This window comes from Cibotium barometz, chromosome 34 (assembly GCF_041138505.1).
Source record: "Cibotium barometz isolate CiBa-2024 chromosome 34, ASM4113850v1, whole genome shotgun sequence".
In the NCBI taxonomy this organism is placed as follows: Eukaryota; Viridiplantae; Streptophyta; class Polypodiopsida; order Cyatheales; family Cibotiaceae; genus Cibotium; species Cibotium barometz.
The window spans coordinates 36,046,166-36,066,863 of NC_141079.1; the positions used below are offsets into that span (position 1 = coordinate 36,046,166).

General features: G+C 43.8%; 1 protein-coding gene across 4 annotated transcripts in view; it reads right to left on the minus strand.

Moving 5' to 3' along the window:
- Positions 1-15,794, minus strand: part of LOC147618974 (protein PLANT CADMIUM RESISTANCE 10-like) — a 37,986-nt gene extending 22,192 nt beyond the window's left edge. Inside the window, exons 1-3 of one of the 4 annotated variants that reach the window (XM_086774184.1) lie at positions 15,644-15,794; positions 15,212-15,472; positions 14,712-14,938 (exon numbers count right to left, since the gene is read on the minus strand). In XM_086774184.1, the coding sequence (XP_086630310.1) occupies positions 14,712-14,938; positions 15,212-15,377 (393 nt within the window). In that variant the 5' untranslated portion in view covers positions 15,378-15,472; positions 15,644-15,794. Of the gene's footprint in view, positions 1-14,711; positions 14,939-15,211 lie in introns of all 4 variants that reach the window. The other 3 variants (XM_086774183.1, XM_086774185.1, XM_086774182.1) reach the window with 3 other exon arrangements.
- Between the last annotated feature and the right edge of the window lie 4,904 nt (positions 15,795-20,698).

The following is a 20,698-nucleotide window of genomic DNA, read 5'->3' on the forward strand; positions in this document are numbered from 1 at the left end:
GGCTGAATGGAGCTAAGGTGTTCTCTAAATTGGATTTAAAGAGTGGGTACCACCACGTTCGGATTGTTGAGGGGGACATCCCCAAGACAGCTTTCCGTACAGAACGGGCCCACTATGAATTTGTGGTTATGCCATTTGGATTGACGAACGCCCCAGCTACATTTAACCGCATGATGATGCGTATTTTCCGGGAGTTGATTGGAGTGTGTGTGTTCATATTTCTGGACGACATACTCATATTTTCAGCTACAGTTGAGCAGCATGACATTGATGTGGAGAAAGTCCTTAAGTTGCTGGAAAGTCCTTAAGTTACTGGAAAGCAACGAGCTCTATGTCAATGAAAAGAAGTCAGAATTTTATCTGTTCCAGGTACATTACTTGGGATATATAATTAGTGCTGAAGGCATTCGACTTGATCCGGCTAAAGTGGCCGAGATTGTTAACTGGGAAGTACCTTAGACTGCTTATGACATTAGATCATTTGTGGGTATATGTCAGGCATATTCCACCCACATTGACAAGTTTTCTGATCTCTCGGCAGACCTCACCGATCTGCTAAAGGGAGTGAAAACAAGGAGGCAAAAGATTTGAATGACTCCACGAGCGTTGGAGGCATTCCAGAACCTCAAGGTGGCTTTATCAGAAGCACCTTGTTTAGCCCTTGCCTCGTGGGACGAACCATTTCAGGTGATCACCGATGCGAGTAACATCGCAATTGGAGGTGTATTGCAACAGAATGGTCATCCAGTAGCTTACATGTCTCATAAGTTACTGCCCGCCGAAAAGAACTACTCAGTCTATGATCGTGAACTCCTAGCAGTTATACAGGCCTTGAAACATTGGAAACATTTCCTGTATGGCCGTGACTTCGAGGTCCGCACTGACCATCAGGCATTGCGCTGGATTCAGACGATGCCAAGTGCACAGTGGAGTGATCGACAACACCGCTGGAGTCAGATATTCCAGCAGTTCGGTGGCATGATTGAGTACCTTCCAGGAAAGGCCAATCCAGTGGCCGATGCTTTGAGCAGGAAGGGACAAGTATCTACGATTCAAACCACTAGACTGGACCTTGTTGGTACAGGACTAGAAGACATGAAGCACACGTACGCGAATTCCGAGGAATTCGGTACTCAGTGGGAACAGGCATTGGATGCCACAGGACCATGCCATTTTCTGATACGCGATGGTTGGCTTTTCTACAAAGGCCGACTGTGTGGAGAAATTAGAACGGCAATACTATTGGCCAAAGATGAGGCGTGATGTGTTTACATATGTACAACGCTGTGACATTTGTCAGAAGGTGAAAGCTCCTCGTGGAAAGAAGATAGGGTTGTTACAGCCTTTGCCAATTCCTGAGGGTCCTTTCCAAGACATTTCGATGGACTTTGTGACAAATCTGCCTCCCAGTCCGAGTAAGCGTAATACACAGTGTTTGACTATTGTTGACAGGTTCAGCAAATTTGTGATGCTTATTCCTTGTTGCAGGGCCAATGTGACCGCCGAGGATGTTGCCCAGCTATTCATTCGGCATTGGTACCCGATTGGTGGGATTCCTAGGACCATAGTGTCAGACCGAGATGCCAAGTTTACCAGTCATTTTTGGAGGGCATTGTTTGATAATTTTGGTACTAAGTTGAATTTTTCCAGTGCATTCCACCCACAGACAGATGGCCAGACAGAGATATACAACCAGTTGGCCTTTGATGTGCTGAAGTGTTATGTCCACGATCAGCAAGGTAAGTGGGAATCGTTTTTGCCTTTAGTTCAAGCTGTTTTGAATGACTCTTTTTCTTCAGCTATTGGCAGGACTCCATATGAGGCAGCGTTTGGAAGGCCTTTCCAATCGTTGTTAACCAGGACTTCGTCTTCAGTACCGGAGGCGAACAGAGTGACGGAGTCTTACCAGGAGATCCTAGAGTCCGTTAAAGACAGATTGGCTAAAGCGCAAGAGGCCTACACTCGACAGGCCAATAAAGACCAAAGGGACATGAAGTTTTCGGAAGGAGATTGGGTTTATCTTCGGATTATGAAGCAAAGATTGAAGCAGGTGGGCAAGCGATGCCCAAAGTTGTCTTTCAGGAGCTTCGGACCATTCCCCATCCGGAAAAAGATTAATGAGGTGTCTATGCAGTTAAAGCTACCTCCGAGTTGGACTATGCACGATGTATTTCATGTCAGTTGGTTAAAGCCATATGCAGGTCCACCCCCTTCAGAGGTCAAAGACGAAGCGGAACCAGACATCATTGATGAAGCAGAAGTAATGGTTCCAGAACAGATCCTTCTGCACCGTTTCAAGCATGGCTCAGGCCGAAGACTACGACACTTCCTCACGAAGTTTCAGGACTGAGGAACTCATGAAGCGGTATGGCTCGACAAAGAATTTTTCGAAGACTATCCGGCATTATTGACGGATTATTTGGAGGCTATGCAGCTTCCGTCAAGTTAAGCAGAAGGGGATGTCACGTGCATCCCGCACTTGGATGCCACGTAGACATTTCTGTACAGTAGGTGCAGGACCTGGGATGGTGAACTGGTCCCATGTGAGCCCAGTCCGGGACGAGTCAGCCAGGGATCCATCTCAGTCGTCCGAGGTCAGGTGTGCATTGTCCTGCACATGAGTCCAAGGTCAGGTGTGCATTGTCCTGCACATGAAGCAGTGCCAGTCCGCGCTGTGAGTCTCCCTCTGGAATGATGTCAGATGTGCTGTGTATCTGGTTTGCAACTGGATGCCACACATCTGTAGGCATGTAGGTTTGCATGTAGAGATGGGGCCAGCCCATAGGGCTACCCCAGTGCAAGGATTTGCAGTTTGCATACTTAGTCTGGGCATGGGGGAGGTGTAGAACCACCCCCAAGGGGCCAGGAGGACCCAAGACTTGCCCACCAGCCAAGGCATGGGTTGGAGGGGCTGTCGGCCAGCTGTACTACTGCTGGACAGGCAGCCGTCTGGGTCCAAAGCCCTAAACAGCAGGCGGCCAGATGTAGGGGCAGTCCCCACACCCATGCGTAGCATGCCCAGCAGCCAGGGTGTTGCCCAGAAGCATGCGCAGAATGGCCAGATTATTGCATAAGTGTGAAAGCAGCAGTTATTAAAGTGTGAAAGTATTTTATTAAAATACTCAGTCGTGGAACTTCCTGAAGCCAGCCGACTGCATGAAGGGAGGGGTATAAAAGCCCAGCCAAGATCCCATTGAATCCATCTCATAATTCACCAAGAGCATCAAGCATTCAAGGGCCAGGACAGCCAAGGGTTTGCTAAAGCTAAGGGGTGAAGGACTGAAGGTCAAGGGCAGGTTTTCCAGCCAAGAAAAGGTCAAGTACTTTGTATTTGTTTCAGATTTACATCATTCTAATAAAGCAAATACACCATCCGTGGTGGGGGCCCTACAGAGGGTAATTGGGACCCAATACTGTGTCCTTCTCCATCTCCCCCTTCTCTCTCTATTTTCTGCACATCGTCTTTCAGTTTTGTGCGTTAATTCCGTCGCGAAAAGAGTGCTGTTTTCTGAGTTTTGAAGTACTGATCCTTCTCCGAAGCTTCCGCATATTACAGGCGTCAGGCTGAACTCGCCGCTCGGGAACACCAACGTGAGCTTGATCGAGAACGTATGTTACTCGAACACCAACGGGAAAAGGAGGCCATACACTTGAGGTATCAGCAGCTCTTTTCAGTCTCCCCAGTCATACGTGTCACCAGCCAGCAGCCCGCAGCAACATCAACCACCATCATTCGTAGTCAACCAAACTTCAGTAAGTATGATGGTAAGTGTGATCATTCATCAGTTAATCAATTTATTCATCAGTTTAATGCTCATTTTCCATTAGCTAGGATCACAGACCCACAAGACAAAGTCCACTTAGCGGCTCCCCATCTCACTGGTGAGGTAGTCACTTGGTGGCAGCATTGGTCTAGTATTCATACAGACCAGGCCACAAGTGTCACAGCCTTTGACTGGGACATCTTTGTCCATGACCTGAAGACCAGATTTCTCCCGCCCCAGTACATGACCGGTCTGAAAGACGAGTTCTATGAACTTAGACAGAACGGATCCCCAGTGCTTCAGTTTTCCGGTAAGGTTATTACTTTAGCACATCAGTTAGGGTTATCTGAGCAAGCTAAGATGGAGCAATTCATTCGTGGATTGGACTCTAACATTCGGTTCACAGTTCGTAACTTTGAACCAAGTACATATGACTGGGCTCTGACTCTCGCTCAGAATGAAGAAATGAAGCTTAACGAGGGCAAGCCCAAGCAGGCATCTCAGTCCAGTACCAAACCCCAGCAGCAGCAATCAGCTGCACAAACAGGGAAAGGTAACATATCTTCTAAAGATGCTAAGAAGGACAGCAGTAATAGCTCCAGTTCAGGGGGTAAGAAGGATAAAGAACCTAAGAAAACCCTTGATGAAAAGGCTAAAGCAGGCATTACTGGAGGTTATCTTCCTCCAGAGGAGCAAAGGAAGTACCAATCAGAAAATAGATGTTTTTTCTGTCATATTATAGGGCATGATAAGAAGGATTGCCACAAATGGCAAGCGGCACAAGCCGCCAAAGCTCCTTCTTCCACAGTTGCCACAGCCTCCCCAGCTCCTCCAGTCCCGCCTACTACCTCAAATGCAGTTCAACTTTTACCTTCCATGCATCCTATGCCATCCGTGGTATTTGATGCTAAGCAGAAGGGTGAGAGCGATGCTGCTCAGAAGAGCCTTATCCGAGCTTATGGCTCTGCCTAGGGCCAACAGTTTGTAGTCCTTTTCGATATGGGTAGTTCTGAAGACGCCATCTCTCCCCACTTGCCTAATAAATTGAACTGCACATTAGTCCCATATCATCTGGATGTGGACGGGTTTACACCTGGTCTTCGCATCCACATTTCCCAGAAGGCACAACAATTTGCCTTTGAAGTTCAGAAGGCCTCATTTCAACGAGATTTCATCGTCTCACCTTTGTTGGGGTGTGACATGATCTTAGGAATTCAGTGGTTCCGTCAGTATGAGCCTATTCCCAATTGGGAGCAGGACACTTTTACTATTTGTAAAGGTTTTCCTGAGCCTGTCATGATTCGGGGGGATAGAAGCATTCTTGGCATCCCATTGATTTCACATCTCCAGGCCAGATGAGCTATCCGCAAGGGAGCAGAAGGAGCACTCCTTTATGTTCGTGCTCAAACAGCCCCTCCCTCATTAGTAGCATCCCTTACATCTTCAGTCCCTCAGTTAGCAGACCTCCTATCCAGACACCAGGACATTATGCTTAGGGACGATCTCCCGCCCAGTCTCCCACCCTCTCGCCTTGAGGACCATCACATTGATTTGGTCCCTGGATCAGATCCTCCTAGCAGGTTTCCCTATCGTCTTTCCAAGACTTTAGAGGGCGAGTTGGAAAAGCAGTTATCTAAGCTTCTCCGAGCCGGATTCATTCGGCCTTCTTCCTCCCCATTTGCTGCACCTATCCTATTTGTCCAAAAGAAGGACAAGTCTGCACGCCTTTGTGTAGACTACAGTTCATTAAACAAACTCACTATCAAGAATAAGTTTCCTATGCCCAGGATAGAGTACATTTTGGAGCGTTTAGACGGTGCTAAGTTTTTCACTAAGATCGACCTCAAGAGTGGTTACCATCAGGTCCGCATTTTTGAAGCTGACATTCCAAAAACAGCTTTCAGGACAGAGCGTGGCCACTACGAGTTCGTAGTCATGCCTTTTGGGCTTACAAATGCACCCGCAACGTTCAATAAGATGATGTCTAGGATTTTCGCAGTCCACATTGGGAAGTGTGTTTTCATATTCCTTGATGACATACTAGTCTTCTCAGCCACTACGGAGCAGCATGAGAAAGATGTGGAGAAAGTCTTGCAACTTTTGCGAGATAATCAGCTCTACATAAACGCCAAAAAGTCTATATTTGGTGTTAAGGAAGTTCAGTATTTGGGCTACATCATCGGTTCCGATGGGATTAGACCGGACCCATCAAAGGTTCAGGAGATCTTAGATTGGGACATTCCTAAGACTGCCCAAGAAATCCGTTCATTTGTAGGTCTTTGTCAGGCCTATAGTACCCATGTCCATCAGTTTTCCAACCTTGCAGCACCTCTTACCGACTTGCTCAAGGGGGTGAAGACTCGCAAGCAGAAAGTCTCAGTTACAGGTAAGGCACTTGATGCATTCCGTGCACTCCAGAAAGCTGCCTCAGAAGCACCTGTATTAAAGTTAGCATCATGGGACGAACCTTTCGAGGTCATCACCGATGCCAGCAATGTAGCCATAGGTGTAGTCCTCCATAGACCCGTGGCATATTACAGCAGAAAGTTGGATGTCGCCGAAAAGAATTATTCGGTATATGACAAAGAGCTTTTGGGTGTGATCACAGCGCTCAAACATTGGAAGCCTTTTCTTTATGGACAGGCTTTCACAATGAAAACAGACCACCAAGCACTTAAGTGGCTTCAGACTATGCCAAGTGCCCAGTGGAGTGATCGACAGGCCAGGTGGAGTCAAATCTTCCAACAGTTTGGAGGTATGATTGAATACATCCCTGGTAAGCATAACCCAGTAGCAGATGCTCTCAGTCGAAAGTCCAGCATCCAGGCAGTCCAAGAAGCTACCATTCTCGAAATCACGGGGAAGGACTTGGATAGTATGAAAGACCAATATGTCGACTCCCCTGAGTTTGGTACTCAGTATAGTTTGGCCCTCACTTCTGAGCTTGGCCACTATTCAGTACAGAACGGTTGGTTGTTCTACAAGAACCGTCTCTGTGTGACTCGGGAAAAGCGTTCCGCTCTTCTCCACGATGCCCATGACTCCTTAGTTGGAGGACATAGGGGTATCAACCGTACCCTCGAGAAATTAGAATGGTCCTTTTATTGGCCAAAGATGAGGCGTGATGTCTATGCACATGTACAAGCCTGTAAGATTTGTCAAAAAGTCAAGGTTCCCCATACAAAGAAGGCAGATTCACAGCAACCTTTGCCTATCCCCGACGGACCTTTTATCGACATATCTATGGACTTTGTAGGGCCTCTACCAGCATCCACTGGATCCCGTAACACTCAGTGTTTTACCATTGTGGATCGCTTTAGTAAATTCTGCATGCTCATCCCATGCAAGCATACGGCCACAATAGCCGAGGACGTAGCCCGTCTGTTTCTCAAGCATTGGTATCCAATTTGTGGTTTGCCTAGCACCATAACATCAGACAGAGATTCCAAGTTTACCTCGCATTTTTGGAGGGCATTATTTGAAAACTTTGGAACTAAGTTGCAGTTGTCTAGTGCATTCCATCCCCAGACAGATGGCCAGACATAAATTTATAACCAGTTGGCCTTTGATGTCCTCAAGTCATATTGTCATGACCAACAGTCCAAATGGGAGCACTATCTTCCGTTGGTCCAAGCTATCTTGAACGACACGCATTCATCCAGTGTCGGACGGACTCCATATGAAGCAGCCTTTGGTCGTCGTTTTTCTTCTCTTTTGACGAGAATGGTGTCTCCATCTTTAGAGGCTAATAAAACCACGGAAGCATTTTCCGAGATCATTGAGTCAGTCAAGGACCGCTTGACCAAAGCCCAGGAAGCATATAGCAGACAGGCAAATAAGTCTAGACGAGATGTCCACTTCAAGGAAGGGGATTGGGTCTATTGCGTATCATGAAACAGAGATTGAAACAAGTGGGCAAACGTTGTCCCAAGCTTTCATTCCGTAGTTTTGGCCCTTTTCCAATAGTTAAGAAGATAAGTGATGTCTCAATGAAGTTAAAGTTGCCTGCCAGTTGGACAATGCATGATGTTTTCCATGTTTCTTGGCTAAAACCATATGTTGGTCCAGAAGTGTTTGATGTTTCAGATGAACAGCAGCCAGACGTGGTAGACGAGGCAAAAATGATTGAGCCTGAGCAGATCCTTCTTCATCGATGGAAGCATGGTTCCGGACGACGGATTCGTCAGTTCTATACGAAATTCCGAGATCGAGGCACCCACGAAGCCGTATGGCTCGACGAGGAGTTCTTCCACGAGTACCCCCAGTTATTGGCGGACTACTTGGAAGCCATGAACCTGCCGCCAAGCTAATCAGGAGGGAATGTCACATGCACTCTGCACTCAGTGCATGGTGACAAGATGGCTCATCATCAGAAGTGCAGCAGTTGTGCAGTTTTAGAACCCAATAGGATGATAATTGTCGTACGCCGTGACCCCATTGTACATCCTCAGTCCAGGATAAGTCAAGCACGAGCTACGTAGGTCATTCCTCAGCCTTAGCGGGTCGGTCAGTCAGTCAGTCAAGTCCCTTAACCCACTTGGAGAGAATCATTCATGCATGTAGAGTCAGTAGAAGCCTTAGGGTTTGCATCAGAAAGCACTCTGCACCCTGCATAATATGCATTCATATGCATGTGCATCATTTAGAACATCCCTGAAGCCTTAGGGAATTTACTGGGATTTATCTGGTATTTTTTCCATATTAATTAGTATTTATTTAGCATTATTTGCATTATTGGGCATTTATAAATATAAACTTTATTAAATGACCAACCTCCAGTTAGTATAAATAGGCTTGCATAGAGCTTGTTTTCTCATTCAGTCTTCATTGTGCTAAGAGCTCTTCTCCTCAGCCCTAGGAGTATCCTTGCCTTCAGCCCTAGACTAATCCAGCCCTTGGAGCTCATAAGCTTGCTTCTCCAGCCCCTTGAGAACCCCTTGCTTCAGTCAGCCCTAGGCGCCTGCTATCAGCATCCAATCAGCCAGCATTCAGCATCACTTCAGGCCTTGATTCAGCATATAGATCAGCCCCAGTTCAACGCCAGGTTTCAGCCAGCGTTTTCTGCATCTGTCCAGCATCAGATCACCTGCGTTTCTGTCCAGCAGCATCAGATCCTCTGCGTTTCTGTCCAGCAGCCTCAAAACACCTGCGTTTTCAGTTCAGCAGCTTCCCTACAGGTCTGCGTTTCTGTCCACAGCAGTTTCCAGCCCTGAATCAACAGTTTGCATCAGCATCCAGCCTTCTGTGCATCATCCATGCATGCAGCAGTCATCTGGTGAAGGTAACACAGCATTCATAAGTGTTTTCAGCATTCTAACAGAGTGTAGAATAGTCCACCTTCTTCTTCTCTCAGCCTCAGGTGTGCAGCCCTTCCTCATGCCCTTGGGAAGTGTGCATAGGCTCGAGATCAGGTCATCAAGGTGTTTCTACAGCAGTGTCCAGATCAGCCACTCTCCGCTCCTCCGAGATCTTGCGTTTGGCTTATCTACAGTCCACAGTAATTCTCTCTAAAGAAATAAAGCAAATACTATCTCGTTATCGGGATAGGGGGCCCTTCAGTGGGTAATTCGGGACCCAATCTGGTGTACAGTTCTCATATCTCTCTCTCTCATCTCTTTAAAGTTTGAAGTATTGAAATGGATTGCTAAACTCACGAAACTCAAGATACAGAAGACGGTGTGAGCATTTGTGTGACAGGATCTTCCAATACAAAGACTTCCGCTGCATATCACAGCTGCACAGGCAGTGGTGGAGGTTCTACACAAGGGCAGCAAGCAACGTGGCTAGCGCTGCTGGCTGGGTTGCACCGCTGGTGGGCGGTGCACAGTTGAGAGAAAGAGAGGCAATAATGGGTGCTGATAGGAGGCAACGGCGGCACTTTGAGGAGGCATGGCGGCGGCGGAAAACAGGCAAAACATGCGGATCTGGGCAGCGGAAAACACCGGCAGAAGGCGGATCTAGGCAACGGCGGAGCTGAGGTCTTGGCGGCGGCAAGCGGCTCTAGGGCAACGGCGCCGCTGGTCGTTCAGCCGGCAAAGGCGGCGCTTGTAGACAAGGCAGAGGTTGAGGGTGGAGAGGGTGATTTTGGTGATGAGGATGATGATCAAACCTTCAAAGATGGGTCTCCCAAGATGGCCTCCGAAATTTTGATGATTCTCCAAGAGGGAGCAATTATATACTTGAAAAGAGGTCCTTGCTTTTGCCTTGCTTTGATGTCGCTTTATCTACTTGCTTTTGCTTTTTCTCATTTAAATATTCATAATAGCCAAAGTTCTTGATTTGTGCTTTTATAGATCAAGGCCTTGCTTTTTGGCCCTGGAGCTTCTTTTTGGAAAAAGTGACACAGCTTTTTGATCCAGTTCAATGTCCTCTTTCCAATGGTGCCCTCAGCTTTTGGTCAACATAGTTTGACTTTTTGCTTCTTCTTGTGCCAACCAAAGGATCCATGTTCCCCTGTGTCCATCAACCTGTCCAAGTGTCCGCGCATGAGTTCAATCATGTGAAAGGAGCCCGGAGTGCCAAATAGTTACAAAAGGAGTTGGGAGCTTCTCTTTTTGCCATGCGCATCCCTCTCGGAGTTTCTCTCCTCTGCTGGCCGACTGCAGATTTTCTCTCTCTTCTCTCTTGCGCTGGCTGTACAACAACTCCTGGTGATGATCTCTTGCGCTGGCCATACAGGAGGCAATTCTCTCTCTCTCCTGGCCTTGTCATGGGCAAATTTGGGCCTGTTTCTGGGGCAGATTTTGGGGCTGATTTGAGCGCTCTTTTGGGACTGATTTATGGCTCTATTTTGGGGCTGATTTGGCACGGAACTCTCTGTACCGGGCTGTTTTATGGACAGTTTAAGGACTGTTTTATGGACAGTTTATGGGCTGATTATGAGCTGGTTATGGGTCTGTTTTGAGACAGTCTTCGGATGGCTTTTTGATGCTATGTTTGAATCTTGGCTCTAGATTGAGATTTGGGCAAGAGATTTGTGCTGATGCTGTGTGGAAAATCCGAAGTTGTATGCACCTGCACCTTGGTATCTTGTAAAAGCTTCTCTCTGAATAAAAAAGTTCCTACGGGGGGCCGCCGTTCCGGCTCAGTGCAGTCTTATTGTATTATTTGTGGTTCTTCCGCTGTGTGATCATGCTCTATCTCTGGTCTTTGAAGTGTTGCTCTGGTCTATTATTGTTGTTCCGTGAGTCCCTCTACTTGTGACAATGGTATCAGAGCAAAGCCTTTCTTGGAAGCTAGAGGCTTTCTTCCAACAATGAGAAAGAGAAAAGATCAGAAGTGGGGACTACACTGACCAACAGTTTTGCTATTGAGCTTATGGAAGCAGTCATGAACATGGGCAGTAGACAGGTTTATGGATTCACAGATTTTATCCTCGGAATATGGAGTTGGTTTTATGTGCCCATGTTCAGCACTCTTTCCATATGGACTATTGTGGATTATAAATCAAGCTTACGAGCAAGCTATATGGAGCTATATCTCAAGATACCTTATGTGTATGCTAAGGAGATATTTCTTTTGGCTTCATGAGAACCTGGCAAAGATAAAGAGTTTTACAAAGTTGCTGATTTTTGCAATTTATTGCAAGTGTTTTGGACACTTAACCCTTGTATGCCTGTACAAGGAGAATTGTGTGTTATTTGTTTGCCTTGAATTGTTTCAGGTAAACATTATGATTAAAAAGCCTGGTTTATATGGTTTTTCTTACGATATATCCAAGGACTATGGACTAAGTTTTGGCTCCTTTTGCTTGGATGGAGTATGTTTTTTTGGCTCCCTTTACGGAACTCATGGATATTTCATGATCAAGGATTTTTCTATGGATTTCTTTTATCGATCGAAATGCCTGTAAACTATTGGCGGCCGAAATGCCGACAAAAATATTTGTCACGAACATGTTTATGGAGAACTGTCATGTGCATCATAGATGCCATGGACATTCTCAGGGTTAGATCCAGAAGAGGCAGCTAGATGAGAAGAACCAAAAGAAGCTGTCGACTGCCAGAAAGGACTGTCGGCTGCATGAAGGAGGACGTCAACAGTGCCAGAAGTGTGTCGGTGTAGATTGGAGTCCAGTCGGGCAGCGTTGAAGAGATTTATGGTCGTGGAACTGGCCGACCAACAGTCGGCCAGTTGGCCAAGCTTGGAAAAGGTCCTATAAAAGGCACCACTTGCTCATTGTTCTAGACATTCACTCCACTAGGGAGTGGGTCCCAATAGTAGAGGATTTTTGGTGTGTTACCACCTTTTATGTAAGGCAGCCTATGGCGGTAGTAGGGGTACCTTTTCTGTACAATATCAATATACTGAATTTCCAGCACTTCTCTCTCTCTCTGCTCTCTCTCTATATCTGCGTTTTGCATCAGATGGTTTTCCAAGAGTGTTTAGGGCTGAAAGAAGACTCCCAGAGCTTCCGCATGTTACATTGGTATCAGAGCATCACGCTCAGCAAGGCTAAACACTGATTCAGTCCCATATAATGGTGTACAGGTCCAAGGTACAGGAAAGTACACGCATTCGAAGCCCAAGGCAAGGAGCACATAAGCGAGAAGAACTCCCAGGAGGTTTGTTGGTGGTGTTCCACAGTGCTGAAGGGGATGGCAGTTCTGTGAGCCAGATAGGTTCTCAGGCAACGGTCCCAAGGGAGGTTTACCCTCCAAGGATGATGTGAGAGTGCCAGACTCATTTCTCAGGAATGAAGACCAAGACGGTGTTCAGAGTCAGGGCAGGAGCGGATTGTGGACTTGATGGAACCAGATGCATAGATCTTCGTCAGAGACAAAGTGGTTTGGAGAATAGGCCGGGTGTTCAGAGAAAAAGGGTTGCCAGGGATGGATGATGACAGAAGGACTTCGGGAAAAGGATTGGGATGATGACAGTCATCCAAGAGCAGGTTGGAATCCCGTCATCAAGTTTAGCAGAGGGGGATGTCATGTGCATCATAGATGCCATGGACATTCTCAGGGCTAGATCCAGAAGAGGCAGCCAGATAAAAAGTATGAGCCAGGTAGAAAAACCAGGATGATAGAGCACAGAGCACAGAGCACTAAGCACTCTTGGCAGGAGTCCAGTCGGGCAGCGCTGAAGAGATTTATGGTCGTGGAACTGGCCGACCAGCAGTCGGCCAGTTGGCCAAGCTTGGAAAAGGTCCTATAAAAGGCACCACTTGCTCATTGTTCTAGACATTCACTCCACTAGGGAGTGCCCACAGCTTCCAGAGAAAGGAAAGGGCCTGTTGGCACCTAGTTTTGTGGCTGCCATGGGATGCTAGTCAGCTACCAAAGGGCTGTACCCTGGTCCCTTGTGCATCAGGGTTGTATGACCAGAGATGGGCTTGGCCTGGGGTTTTAGGCGCCAAATGGCCTGCTGTCCAGCCTGCACATCTCATGCTTTTTCAACTTCTTCTCTCCCTTGCACATCCATGCATGGGACTCCCTTGTCTTTGCCTCTCTGCAGATCCATGCAAACAAAGCACTTGGCTTTCTTGCCAAATCAGCCCGAGTGAGGGTACTATCTGTACAACCTCCATGTCTCAGGTTCAATGACTTGTCAGATTGCCTCCGACACCAATGTAAGCTCCCCACATGACCTAACCAAGGATCATCTGACGTGGAACCCCTTGAAGATGCCAGTCTGCCCCATAGAGACCTTTGGCATGCCGATCTATGCTTTGCCGCATGCGTGGCTGGAGTCTTGGTCAAATTGTAACCAATAATGAGGTTGTATATGACAATAATAACCCATGTTTCACTTATATAGTGCCCACTGCTGCTATCTCCTAATCCCAGGGCTCCCCTAACCTTGCCGGATTAGGCGCCTAATCATGACTAGGTACGTAACAACGCATGCCCCTAACCTTAGGTTACCCTGATCAGGATGTAACATGTAGTCAGATTTGTGTGCAAGGCTGGTCTAGAAATCAGGTTGTGGGCTGCTGGATACAAAGGCATTTGTACGACAGACTCTCCGGCTAAGAGATCATTTGTGAGAGGTTTCAGCTGCTTAAAGATGAAGCAACAGATGAATGGTCAACCCTGTACCCCCTTGTATCCTCAATAGAGAACCTGGTGGTAAAAAGGGTAGACACTGTGGGAAATGAAGATGTGCTCAAAGAAAATATCACGGATGCCCTTCAGAATTTGGCAAATGTCATGGATCGGGCACACAAATTAGCCGCAGTAGAGTTCACCTAGGACAGTTTATTTGGTGGGGTTGTCACCACCGCAGCGAGGCCAATGTTAAACCAAGCTCGAGTTGTGCACAGGTTACTAGATAATGTCATCAGTTCATAAGTTTTTTTGGGCATGCCGCACTGCGGCTAATATGTAATCAAACAAGGTCAATTCCTTTTGCTATATGTACTATAACAAGGTCTGTGGTTACAAGGAACTGTTTGGTTCCTCAAGAAGGTAGCAGAAATAGCTATCAGGAAGATAATGATAACAAGCAGCCCATAGGTTTTTTGGCTTCGGCATCAGAAGCCTCCTCCCGTAAGGGCAACAAGCAGCAGTGACAGGCAAGGGTGGACGGCTTCTTTCAAACTCCTCGCAAGCCCATGGCCAAGTTGCAGGCTAGTGGAGATAAGCAACCTTCAGGCCCCATCCCAACAGTTAAAGAATAGAAGCATAAGGACTTCAATTACTGATGAATCAAAATATCTTGTTTGTAAGACCTTAACATCCTCATTGGAAGTGGTTCGCCCCACACTGTATTCACTTGACTGATACTAGATACACAATGCTTGCCCACAGCATTGCTTGCATCACAGTGCGCTACATGTACTAATGATATGTTTGACTTGACATCATGACCTGGATTGTGACTGTACTGGAAGCAGAAAATACATAGGTACCCTGGACAAGCTCTTTTATCAGATTGATGAGCACAAAAAATTAATGGTCTACATGACCATTCAAATTACAGTATTTATGCGATGCAGAAACATACCTCCAGATTGTACTTAGAGCGGAGAAGTTTTCTGTAGCCACAAGCATAGCATGGGACACACGAGCCAAGCAAACCCAGCAATGTGCCATGTGTCAAACTGCACCCAATCCCAGCTGCAATTCCCCAGAGCAAGGCGTGCATTAAGCATGGACCTGTCCACGGCCTGCCTTCTAGCACTTCCACGTTTCTGCCGAACAGGACACAAGGGCACCAGAGACCCAAGCAACCTGTCAGTGCAAGCCAAATTTAGTTGAATTTGAGGTCAGCTTGAACTCTCTCTCTCTCTCTCTCTCTCTCTCTCTCTCTCTCTCTCTCTCTCTCTCTCTCTCTGTGTGTGTGTGTGTGTGTGTGTGTACGGAATTATATGCCTGGAGTGGGTACATAAGTGATAATACATACATGCATTATCTCTATTACATGCATAAATTATAATGTATATACGCGTGGGTGGGAATTTTCAGGCTTATTTTTCTATTTTCATAAGGTGGAAATGAACTTACAGCTTCTCATATCGTCAAAGCATGCACAGATACCAGAGCTCCATCTTTGCGAAGGCTGGTGGGATGAAGTTTGATCCGATCCGATCGGCCTCTGCGTGGGAGAAGGCAAGGGCGCATAATCGTCTTCGTCAAAATCGAACTGATAACCCAGGTGGGATTGTGCCATCGCACCGCTTAGAAAAACTTAAAAATTCAAGCTCGAAAAAGAAATCCTCTGCGTCTGTTTAGGGTTAGGGTTTCGGAATCAGTTTTCCCTGCTCGCTGCATCCAAAGGTTAGGAGAAAACTACGTTTCAGCTGAATCATCCTTCTTCTTCCACAAAATCAAGCTGTAAAACCCCGAAAAGCACCTGTGAAACCCTGGAAAGCTCCATAGCTGGCCTACATCTTTCTACAGCGAGAAACAACATGGGCGACATACAGAATAACGCACCTGGAAGAAGATGGTCCGATCTCAATTGCTTTCGAAATTCGCGGGATGGTAGCGTGCGTGCCACACAAAAGACAGAGACGTGATTTTCGTGGGCTGCCCCGTTCATTAACTTCCCCGCCCCCCACACTCTAGCACGCATATGACACACACAGTATGTATGTACTGTGTACATATATACATGTAAGCATATAAGTATAAAAATATGTACGTATAAATATATACTAGTTCTGCACCCCCGCGCATTGTTGGGGCACTAGCCCCATGTGCACAGTTTGTCCCTTTGTATACCCCTGCCACATGGCCAGAGGAGGAGGAGGAGGAGGAGAGGCGATGGTTTTAGAGGAGATGCTAGAGAGATTGACGTGTGGCAAGGGAGAAAACTTGTGCTTAATAGAATAGACATAAGATATATATATATACATAGGTACCTCATCATATTAGTAGAATTTTGTGGACATGTTCATCATTACCACCCATTATTGTGTGTACCTATGTATATATATATATATACATAGGTACCTCATCATATTAGTAGAATTATTGTGGACATGTTCATCATTACCACCCATTATGGGTACCTATCGGCTCATCCAACCTCCCATTCATAAGTAACCCATTCAATTGTCCTTTAGAGCCATCTACGAGGCCACTCCATCGTGGGCACTACGCTGCTCTCATTGACCTATACTTATTGATCCTTTTGTCATTAATTAACGCTCGCAAATTGTAAACCTTTGATTTTTTAACCTTTACATGCCCCCCTCATCATCCTTTTACCCCTTCATGCCATAACCGCACAATGTGGGCGGTATCAAAACTCTTATATATGTATCATTAAAATAGAGAATTATTTGGCATATAAACATAGTAATTTACGATGATGATGCAATACGTTTAAACATTTATTTTGAATAAGAATATTTAGGCTTTAAAGTATGGAACGTCGAGGCTTGAAACGGACTAATCTTTTTATGATGAGATTTGTTCTAGCCCTTATTTACCAAATCACCAATTAAATAGTATAGAATGAAACTTGGTATTCTCTCGAAAAAATGACTTCTTTTGTGAGGAGATCTCTAGTCATGGCGATGTAGCCAACCATATATGTGTTATACTATAGGTGCTGGTTTTTTGTAGCCAAGATCTATTTATTTGAAGGAAAAAATTTGTGTCGACTATCTATAGTTAGTAGTTAGCTATGGGAGCGTGATTGAAGTAATGCCCTAATAAACCATCAATAAATTTGGCTAGCTAGATTTAGAAAGGTTGTGTAGGTACCTATCCACTTTCTAGGTACCTATCCACTTTCTAGGTAGTTGAACCTATTGTAATTGAGAAATTTAGTTCAAATGGGTTATTATTATGATGTTTGTCTTGATAATGAAAGCATAGGTTGGGTTGTCTAGGTAGTTGAACCTAATGTAATTGAGAAGTTTAGTTTAGTAAATTCTTTAGGGTATGTCCAAAATGGGCTATTATTATGATGGTTGTCTTGATAATGAAAGCGTATGTTGGGTTAGGTACTTTAATCATGGATAAATCGTCATAGTATCGATACATATGGTAAAAAAATTTAGCAAGTCCCATCTTTATAGGGTTATAATATTTTACAAAAGGAGTACTTAAAGTAGAATAAGTAAAGATTACACTAAAGACGAGAGCAAGCAAATTTTTATTACATGATATCATCATCAATTTGGATGAAAACATGGGCTATTACCCAATTAGTTGACCACGTTTACATTATTTAAACTAACTTGACATTTTTGGATAAAAACGTGGTCTATTACCCATTTATTGACCGTGTTTATATTCTTTAAAGTAAATTGACTTTTTGGGGTTTTATAATTAGTTCTAGTTTCTCTTTTATTTTCTTGAGGGGGGTGTTACAAATTGTATGAATTTATTGTTCTTAGACTCAATTAAGTATATGTTTTATAACATTTTTTATTCGATAGGATCCATCACGTGGGATGCTTTCATAACATTTTTGATATCTGTGGAGCATTTAGTAAAATAAGTTGAGATAGAGTTCCATGGATGAGTTAATAACCCAATAACTTTGGACTTGAATTTTAGTAGCAAGGATGACTTTTTTAATTGAACTTCATACGCATATGTTGTGATGAGTTGACGTATGGAGCAAGAAGGCATTCTAAGGTTGATGTGATCTACGAATGCATACTCTTGGACGCATCTTTTTTATGTGCTTTGAAAGAAATGGAAGTTGTATATGTTAAATCAACGCAAAGGGGAGTAGAGTTGAAATTTGTAAACACATATTTTAAATGAGATATGTTTTAGTGAAGCTTATGCCATTAAAATCTTTTCCTTATACTCTTTATTCAGCAAGTTTTGAATTTGTCCATAAAAGGTAAGTAATTATTAACTTTACATTTATAAGCTTTGGAAAGTTTATTATGTGAAAATATTTGAAAGTTATATGTGAGGATTAGTTTCTCGTGTGTGAGTATACAAATGTAGTTATTAAGAATATAATTCCAACAATCACATAACACTTGTAGTACCTTATTTATTTCACAAGGTGCATTAGGAATGTTATTTAATCCTTTTTTTAATTCTCCTCGTAATCCTTGCTCCTCAAATGATTTTTAAAACAAATAATATATTTCATTTTCTAAGAAACAATCCCTACGTTTATGTAAGACATTTTTTATTTTTTTAATCAAAACACCATGCAATGTTCCAATTTCCCATTTTAGAGAGAGCTCTAAGGATACATTCAATATGTAGCAACGAGAGAAAATAATAGAATGAGGGCTTACTATATCAAGGAGCCCTTTTACAAATAGGTATATATGACTATACCCTTTGGATTACAAAGATTCAAATAGGTATATATCAACAAGGGCTTTTACAAATAGGTATATCACAATGAGGGCTTACTATATCAAGGAGCCATTATGAGCATACCCTTTGGATCACAAATATTCAAAAAAGATGTTCTTCTATGGGGAGAGGTAGTAATACATATATACATTCAATGGTACATGAGTTTTTTAATAGTGGTGGTGGTCTATAATCCTCTTGCCTAGGCCTATTCTTTGGTCACTTGTTTGCCATGGATTCTTGGAAGTTTGGAGTGTGGTTTGTAAAAGTTATTTGGCTATGGAACAAATAGAATCATTATTGTGGTGTTGGTCTACCCTTTGATTATTCAAGTTGGTTGCTTTCATTAGGTGGTAGTATGGTCTTTTCAAATAGAATCATTATTGTGGTGTTGGTCTACCCTTTGATTATTCAAGGTGGTTGCTTTCGTATTAGTAGGTGGTAGTATGGTCTTTTCAATGATGTTAATACCTTTCATTTATGGAAGGGGCTTTGATTTGGGCTAAAGGACTAAGTTCCTTTGAGCCGGGAAAATAGTAGAAAAGCATAAGTGAGATCATGATACAATCTCTAACATTCTTTTTACTCCATTTCAAAGAGAATAATAAATTTTCTTTAAAGTTTTATTAATGAAAAGCTTATCTATATTAGCATGATATACCGCAATGCATGGTTAAGCAATATGATGTTGTTCACTCTTCTTGCCAAAAAAATTTGCAAAAGCATATAATATAAGGGCATATAAATTTAAAAGTTCCCATTGGCTACATAGTATCTTTCTTGCCAATTGGCCTTCTAGTTTTTTTGGATTGCATAACAATCCTAAAAGGGTAAGAGAATCATTTCGTTTAAAAGGTTTGCATTATGAATGGACCATATAATTGTTACATAATGTTCACCCTTTAGCCGTATGGGGAACACGTAGATGCTAGTGTGCCATCCTAGTGAACTGCTATCAGGGTCATGGGTGACCCCGCATTAAATACTTGTTACCTAGTGTTATTGGTATAGCTTGAGACCATGCTTGATGGGTGTATGTTGTTGAGGTGTAACAAGTAGTGCTATGCTTAACAATTGTATTGTGGTCAAAGTGAAACAAGTGGACTATACTAGACATGTTACATAATTTCCACCCTTTAAGCCGTACGAGGACGCGTAGACGCTAGTGTGCCATCCTAGTGAATTGGTATCAAGGGTGACCTCGCATTAAATATTGGTTACCTAGTGTTATTGGTATAACTTGAGACCATACTTGATGGGTGTATATTGTTTGAGGTGTAACAAGTAGTGCCATGCTTGACAATTGTATTATGGCTAAATTGAAACAAGTGGACTATGCTAGACAACTACACACAGTCAAAGCAAAAAAAGTGGTTTATGCAATTGATGTGACATACTAATTGAAGTGTAACAAGTGGCAATATACGCCATGCTAGATAATGTGTATAATGATACTCTCATCGTAGTGAAACAAGTGGTAAGTGTATGTTGTGTTTGTGCCTATCAACGTTTTATACCGGTATTAATTGTAGAGAAGGGCAATTAATTGAAACAACTAATATGTTTATGTTTATGAGATAGGTGATAAGCAGTGCGCGTGTGTTGCACAACATGAAGGATATTTTTTATATCATCTCGAAATATTATTATTTTGTTGGCTACATGCCAAATGATTATACATATTATTTAAGCATGCTTATGCATGGCGTTGCTATATTCCTAGCACATATGTTAGAAGAGTTTTGATTATTTACACTTAGTGTTTGAGCTATCTTTGAAAGTGGAAAAAGCAAGCTTAATTTTGTACGCACAACTATTATTAGCTCCTTGGGTTATTTATTGAATACAATTCTCAGAATACTCATGTCGTGGAAGTGGAGCTATATGCATGAGGAGGGAGATTGCACCCAATAGTGTGTGGATGGTGATGTTGCTCTATTTCTCTCTTTTTTATGCTATTTCTTCAAGAAGTACATGAGGTCCCATGACAATGGTATCAAAGCTATGGGTACTTGCACTTGAAGAAAATTAAGAAGCTTACAAAAATCCAAAGGGTAAAGAAGACAAAGACTCAATAACTCATGGACAAAGATTGCAACATTCATGGGAAATTTATGAGCCACTTGATCAAGAATTGGACCACTTGATCAAGAATTGGACCACTTTAAACAAAAACCACTCTTTTTGAAGAGAAACCACCCTTCT